Below are 8,120 nucleotides of genomic sequence, written 5' to 3' on the forward strand. Positions count from 1 at the left end.
GATAGGGAAGGGAGGTTGACAGAATTTAGTCAATTTTTCTGATAGATGCATATGTGTAGATATGCATATTTGTGTGTATATATGTGCACACACATATGTGTATGTCACCTACACTGAAAAGTTACAACTACACTTAAAAGTACTCGTTTTGTTTTGACTTGGAAAATAATGAATATTTGCTGTGGAATAACAGGACAGTGGAATGAATATAAAGAAATAGACATGCGTACCATCCAAGGGACATTACTATGATTTAAAAACATGACTTTAAAGCTTTGGAATGGCACTTTCTACATAGACAAAGATTACTAAATTTTAGCAATAACTTTCTTTCATTACATTTTCATCTAAATTGTTTTGACATGAGAAGCAAGAGAAATGTCATAAAATTGGTACTATTAAATCTAAAGTATGACCATATAAAATATTGGTCCTCATATTAAATTTATTATTCACTTGATCATCTTCATAATAATCAGATTTTAGCATACAGCAATTAGTTTAACTTGAAATAATCTGCAACAGAAAAAGTAGCCAAGACAAATAAGCTAATAATATAGTTTTGTTATTGCACTTACTGTCTGAATTTTCCTTTTCTGTGATAGTTTACCTAATAATTTTTGAATCTGACTCTTATAAACCTACATACTATGCAATCTTAAATACCTGCATAATCCTTCATAACCAGATAATGATGAGGAAGTTGGATCTCAGTGCACTAAATGAAAAAAAATTCCAACAGGGTAAAATTATATTACAGATTAAGCACAAAACTGGATAATTAACACAAAAAATTCAAATTAGACTAAATTTGATTATATAAATTTAGGTCCTTGATAAGAATACAAGTTAAATTTAATATCAGTAAAAAGTTGTTTAAGATTGAAGTTGAGCCTGAATTTGAGAAGAAATGTCCTTATGTAAGATTTCTAAACAATGTTTATGAAAAATCTTCTTATTATAAATTGAGAATTTATGATCAATTCTCAGTATTCAAGAGCCGGTGAATTGGCTTTGTGAATTGTTTGTAGGCAGCGATGCTGCTGGAGAGAGAGATAAGGACTCTTCTAGCTGTGTAACTAAGGTTGCTTGCTTTGCCTTCAGGCATATTGAACTACAGCCTCCTGCACTTCAGTTGCCTCATCTGTTGAGAACAAGAAATTGATTTGAATTCAAGCCTCCCAGACAGTATGGGTAACTGTACTGGGAGATATTGATCACCCAAATCTTTGAGGCTGGAGCTCTGGGCTCCTTGCCTCAGGCCACATGGGGTCCCTTTGGTTTACTCCACTAAGCTCTGCAAACATTACTTTATCTGTCTTTCATGATGAGGAGATGGCTAGGAAACATTAATTTAAATGACCACTGGGCTCCTTTCTCCCTCTAATGGTCTCAAATTCTCAGGTTCCTTCACCTGTCTTTTGCTCCACTTTAGTTGTATCTGCTCATGGGTGAACAGAGAGTGGAATTGCCCTAAAGTGCAAATAAATCATGCCTTCTCCTAGTAGAGCAAATTAAACTTTGGATTTGTTAAAAAGTACTTGAACTATTCATTTTAATCATATTCTGTTTCAAAACTTCCAAGGACCCATTCATGTACTTGAACACAAATATCCAGGAAGGGATAAATTATAGAAAACTATGTATCTTTGTAGCTATTGTTTCATCTATCACTTAACCATATGATTCTAAATTATCTTTGAATTATTTTTACAGATTGAAAACAAACTGACCTTTCAGAATCTAATGGAATGGACCAATCCAAGGCGAATGACCTCTAAGTATGTTGAGGTATTTTTTCCTCAGTTCAAGATAGAGAAGAATTATGAAATGAAACAATATTTGAGACTCCTAGGGCTGAAAGATATCTTTGATGAATCCAAAGCAGATCTCTCCGGGATTGCTTCAGGGGGTCGTCTGTATATATCAAGACTGATGCACAAATCTTACATAGAGGTCAATGAGGAGGGCACCGAGGCTACTGCTGCCACAGAAAGTAATATTGTAGAAAAGCAACTCCCTGAGTCCACGCTGTTTAGAGCCGACCGCCCATTCCTATTTGTCATCAGGAAGGATGACATCATCTTATTCAGTGGAAAAGTTTCTTGCCCTTGAAAATCCACTTGGTTTCTATTACAGCAGTCCCCACAACATCAAAGAACTACCACAAGTCAATAGATTTGAGTTTAATTGGAAAAATGTGGTGTTTCCTTTGAGTTTATTTCTTCCTACCATTGGTCAGCAGATGACACTGGTGACTTGTCCCTTCCTCGACACCTGGTTGATTGTCCTGATCCCTGCTCTTAGCATTCCACCACCATGTGCCTCGCCCATTTCTAATTTCATTGTCTTTCTTCCCACACTCGTTTCTATCGTTCTTCCCCATGACCCATCTGGAAATTATGGAGAGTGCTCAACTGGGAAGGAGAACGTAGAAGTAGCCCTAGGGATCCTTTTTGAAACTCTACAGTTATTGCAGATATTCTAGCTTCATTGTAAACAATCTAGGAAATAAGCCCAGCTGCTTTCTAGAAATAAGTGTGAAGGATAAATTTTCGTTGTTGACCTATGAAGATATTAGAGTTTACCTTCATACATTTGATTTTAAATCAATATATAATCTAGATGGTAAAAAATATGGAATTGGGATTGAGGACCAACCAAAATATTTCATTAATGCTTTCAATTGACAAATTTTGGCCTTTCTTTGACAAGACTTAATATGTACATAGTTTTTTCAAATATTAAAGATCTTTTAACTGTTGGCAGTTGTGATTTACAGAATCATATTTCATATGCTGTGTAGTTTATAAGTTTTTTCTCTATTTATCAGAATAAAGAAATGCAACATACCTGTACAGTGTGATTGTTTTCCTCTGACCAATTGTAGGACAACTAGGGCTTTCTTTGTTTTCTAGGCAAAGCAAGCAGCAAACAAGCGAGAATTCTTTTATAATATGCTTGATTTGATTCAATGTGGCTCATTTATTACACATAAAATTGCTTATACAGATACATAGATTGATGAACTAATTTTAAATAGTAGGATTTAAATTCATGAGGGAAAATGATTTGTGTATATGAATATTTATAATAAGCCATCTGTAATTTTATAAACAGAAGAAAAATAAATTTGAGAATCAGTGGATCATGCTGAACTTACTTATGAATTTATAAACAATGAGAGTCCACTGAATTATATTTTCATCAAAAAAGACCTTTACATGAATAGGAACCGTATAAATCAATGATAGCCTATTGCATGGCTCTGCAGTGCTTAATATCAGACCTGGCAGATACCTAATTTTCAACAAATATTGTGGAATCTAAAAATATGATATAAATGAGTAAATTTGACATGACTTGAAATATGTAGAAAATCTCTTGACCAAAATAATTTAACCACTAACCTGCAGCACCCGAACTATTACGCCTTTCAGGGACATTTATGGAGAGTGAATTTAAGTGGCATGTTTTGAGACAGGAATTGGTTTTTCTGATTATCGTTCCCATCTACTACCAGTTCAAAGCATGACCTTAGGAAACAGGTGATGGGAACATGTATTCAGATGGTGGCCATATTGTGTTGGGCATTAGGTATCAACACAGGGACTTGGGGAGATCACAAACGTTCACACCATAGCACTATAGACAAACTAAATACAAACTTTCCTTGCAATTTTCATTGGTTGGTCCTGCCCATATGTCCACCTCATGTTTAAGGCTCCTAACTTATTCAGAGAATGGCTATATTGTGTAGTCATGATCTAGGCTTTAGATCATGAAAGTGGAACTTTCATAAGCTTGAAACAGCTTCTGAAACTGTGGTGCCTGTGGAATCATCGACCTTTTCTGTTAAATGTTGTCAAACATCAGGTTCAATGGTAGCAAATGTAACATCTGTTCAGCTCCTCTCTTGCCATTGAAATTTGTGCTTCTTGGGACAGGATTCATGTCTGACTTGTTTTTTATCCTCACAGTCCCAGAGCAATACTTGATATATGGTAGGCGCTCAGTGTATTTTTAGAGTAAATATAGTCATTAGTTTCAGAAACATGATTTGAGATGGAAAGACCACTTTAGTATAAGGCCATGTCACTGACCTTGTAATGGATTCCTTTCTATACAAAGATGACTTTTCATCTTTCAGGGTCATAATTATTTAATCTGTTTATTAACCACAGGTATTTGTAGGGTTCTTCTCCTTTTTCAAAATTCCTTCTATATATAATTCCATGCAGTCACGTGGCTTCAATAGTTGCTGATGACAACTACCTATATGCTTAACTTCATCCTCATTCACAATTGCCTCCTGGTAAATCCACCTGAATGTCCTAGAGTGAAACTAAGCATATCTAAGAGGAAATACTCATTTCCTTGAATTTGTTAGATGGTCTTTGGTGCTCATTTTGGTCCATTGTTTAAAACTCAAGCATGAAACATCAAGATGATCCTTGTATCTTCCTTCTTTTTCACAATGGAACTGTTTATTGGTATTACCATGAAAATTACTCTTGAATATATCCCCTTTTCTTCTTTTTCATCAACACTGACCTTGTTGAGGCTGCATGTCTTCTCTAGATTGGTCTTGTATCTGATCTACCTGTCTCTTGTGACTCTTAGTTTTCTCTGACTTTTCAACTTAAAGTTGTGAGGATATTCTATGTTTTCATCTATAAATGCCAATTTTCTACCTAAAACACAGATCAGATTAAGTTCATATTCTTATAAAACACTGACAGCCCTTCACCCTCTCAGGATAGAGTCTAAACTTCCTAGTACGATATTCAAAGCCTTCCACAATGTTACACTATCTTCCTTTTCCTATTTGTTTTTGCCACCCCCTGCCAAAGACTCTAACCTGAAGGTACCTTGTACTATTTGGAAACCAAATCCACTATTCTCACATTGCTTAGCTTGCCCCATCTGACTGGGATGCTCTCTCTATCTTTGTTTGATAAGACTCGTTTAGTTGTTCAAGAAACTGGCCATGTTCATGTTCTCCGTATAGCTTTCCACTTGGCTGGACTCAAAGAACACATTGTGCATCCTTGCATGAGATTTCTTGCCATGTCCTGTTTGTGTGTGTGCATGTTTATATGTGTATGTGTGTGCATGTGTGTGGGGTGGTATCTCACTAGATAATAAACTCTTTAAGGACAGAAAATGGCATGTGGTAGGTATCCCTTTCTCATTTTAAATGAAAAAATTCCCTTAGAGTCTTAAGAAAGGAACAAAATCAGAGTACAAGTGCAGACTGTATCCAGCCCTATCTCCCACTTCCACCACCAGAGGCTCCTGAGAACTTTCTATGTTCTGCTAATCACATGCCAAAGCCCATATGAAGGCATAATCTGGATTTCTGAGGTGAGAGAAGAAGCACTACTGGATCTTCAGTTATTAGAGGGGTAGGAAGAAGTGTGTTTCATTCCTCTCTCAATGCCCAGGCAAAGTATTACTGTCATCATCTTCACCATCATTTTCTTCATTGCCATTCCTGCTTCATCACTTATAAAACACTTTCCCAGGCTTCATCCCAATTGTCAGTATACTTGTGTAAGGTGGGAGTGACTATGATTATTATTGTTATTCCTATTTCATAAGAAAAATAATGTTCAGAGAGGCAAGGCAATTTCCCAGGATCATGTGTGCTGTTTCCATCATAACATGCTCACTTGTGCCTCAGCTGTGCTCAGAGTCCTCTCATCTCATGCCCCAGATGTCACATGGCTCACTTCTTCCCTGGCATTCCTACTTGGTCATCAAGCATCACTGATGACCTCAGATTTTCCTGGAACACCACACCTCTTACAAACTTGGAGAAGTCCATAATGGTTATGTGTTCTTATGTTTGGGTCGCTTAGACATTTAGGTGATTTCCCTTGGCTTGATATTACTTATAATAATCTTCCTGAGAGGTTATATAACAAGAATAATATTGCAAACTCTCCAAATAATAAACTCTTAAGTATAAACTCACTGAGAGAAGAGACAGCTTCTGCTCCCTTTGTTATCTCTGGCACATTGTAGATAACTTCACTGACTGATTGATGCTAGTTATCCAGGGAAAGGCAGTATATGTATCTTTAACCATTTGGACATTTCTTGACACTAATGTTTTATTTCTATTCCTGCAGACAACCCTAGAATGTGTGAAAACCCATGGCTAGAATAGTATTTATAAACATAAACCTCCTCTTAGATATCAGCAGCACCTTCAAAAGAGAAAGCCACAGAAGTCTTACCTAATAAAACAGGTAACAGCCTGGCTAAAAAACGTAATTGCGTAGTTGGACATTCCGTGATACTCTTTGTTCCTTGCCTATAGCATTGTGAACCAAAACAAGAATACTATTGTCCTTGAAATATAAGAATACTTTAGTGAAACTAAAGTGACTAATAGTTTGAGTCTAATGAATGATGTATAATTTAAACAAAGCAAAATAACCTAACTCTATATTATTAGTTCTTTGAGAAGAAAGAAAAAGTGACCAGAATGGAAAGGGAAATGTGGATGGAACAGAAATTCTTTCTAGACATTTTAAAAGCAATCTATTTTACATTATACCATTCTCCCACCCCGTGGTTGTGCCTCTTCAAACCATACTCTTCAGTGTGACTAAGAGTCTTAGTCTCAGGCTAGAAGGAGCAGTCACAATTTCCACAGGTATAGCAGGGAGATAAATGTGATGAGTAAGGGCAGATGAGCTATGGACGTGTGAAGCAAGGATTTCTACACCAGTCCTGAAGTTTGGGAAGACTTCCTGGAGGAAGGGATGCTGTGGCTCAGATGTGGAACAATGAGTAGAAGTAGGAGGAATGGGAGGAGAAGGAGAGAGGGTTCCAGTGGATGCAACAGCATGATTCAGGGCCCACAGCAAGAGACCACAGGCTCCTCGGACTCTGCAAGGATGTAGAGGGCATAAGCACAGTGAAAGGTGGGCTGGGGAGGGGCAGCAAGCAGGCCACAGAGGGCCTTGGACAGCAGGATGAAGAGTTTGCTGTGGTTCTAAGATGACTGCAAAGGCATTGAAGGGCTCTAAGGAGAGGAGTGAACCTGTCTGGTTTGAATTTCTGAAGGCGTGTGTTTGCTGATTTCTGGGTATGGGGCTAGAGTGTTACGAGACTTGACAGGGAGAACTGGACAATGGTCCAGGTGAGAAGTGATGGTGGCCTAACCCAGAAGATGGGTCTTGGGAATGCACATAGTGAATGACGGTGACAGATTTGGGAGGCAGCCTGACTGGTCAGAACTTTGTGAATGACTGAATGAATGTGGCACTAAAAGAGGAGGACTTCTTGAGTTTCAACTTCACAATCTTTAAACAACCGTAACATCACCAGCCAGAGCAGAGGGGAGGGGATGACAGAAGAAGGGGAGAAGCTGGATGGCAGGGGCATCCCGCAAGGCCACTGGAGCTGTTATTGTAACTCTTATTTACTTTTGAACTAAGCACTTCTTTTGAAAATCAGATTTAGGGGTATCCAAAAATGCACACAGAAAGAATTTATGTATATAATTTTAAGAAGTTCAAAGAGTTCCTGAATCCCATTCATAGCTTCCCTAGGTTACAAATCCCTGTCACTTATACCTAAATTAGGGCATACCGGATGGGAGCCATCCATTGTAGCACAAGTGTAAGAACCATGGACCACTAGATAGATGCAGTTTCCATGGGACTAGGGCTCTAGGGGTGACCATGTCCGGTGATCTGTGCCTTTAAACATCCTGTACAATAGGAAGAGATGTACCACCTCACTCCTAACTATTAATTAGAGTCCTTTATAGATAATAGACTTTATAGGCAAGAGAAACCTGTAAATGTTTCATTAAAGATAATAGCATAGATGTCATTGACCACACCCAGCCACCTCTTTGCAAATAACCTCTGGTTCTGTGACTAGACATTTAGTGAATATTAACTTTTTAAAAAGTGTCTCTTCCTTGGGCCTATCAGTGAACAGTGTCTCTGGATGCATCAGGGTCTCTGAGAAGTTGATAGCATTTATTCTTTCATTATGAATTCCTTTTTTTTCCCTCCTCCTCCTTGAATCCAAATCCTCCTTAAGACTGTAGATGAGAGAGAAGTCAGGTTCTTCAAACTACTGGACAACCTGAT

The 8,120-nt window shown here is 37.7% G+C and overlaps 1 protein-coding gene across 2 annotated transcripts in view; it reads left to right on the forward strand.

Annotated features, from left to right (window-relative positions):
- Positions 1-2,852, forward strand: part of SERPINB7 (serpin family B member 7) — a 55,281-nt gene extending 52,429 nt beyond the window's left edge. For both annotated transcript variants that reach the window (XM_010388793.2, XM_010388792.2), the window contains exon 8: positions 1,717-2,852. In XM_010388793.2, the coding sequence (XP_010387095.1) occupies positions 1,717-2,115 (399 nt within the window). In that variant the 3' untranslated portion in view covers positions 2,116-2,852. The remainder of the gene's footprint in view (positions 1-1,716) is intronic.
- The last annotated feature ends 5,268 nt before the right edge of the window (positions 2,853-8,120 follow it).

This window comes from Rhinopithecus roxellana, chromosome 21 (assembly GCF_007565055.1).
Source record: "Rhinopithecus roxellana isolate Shanxi Qingling chromosome 21, ASM756505v1, whole genome shotgun sequence".
Taxonomy (NCBI): domain Eukaryota; kingdom Metazoa; phylum Chordata; class Mammalia; order Primates; family Cercopithecidae; genus Rhinopithecus; species Rhinopithecus roxellana.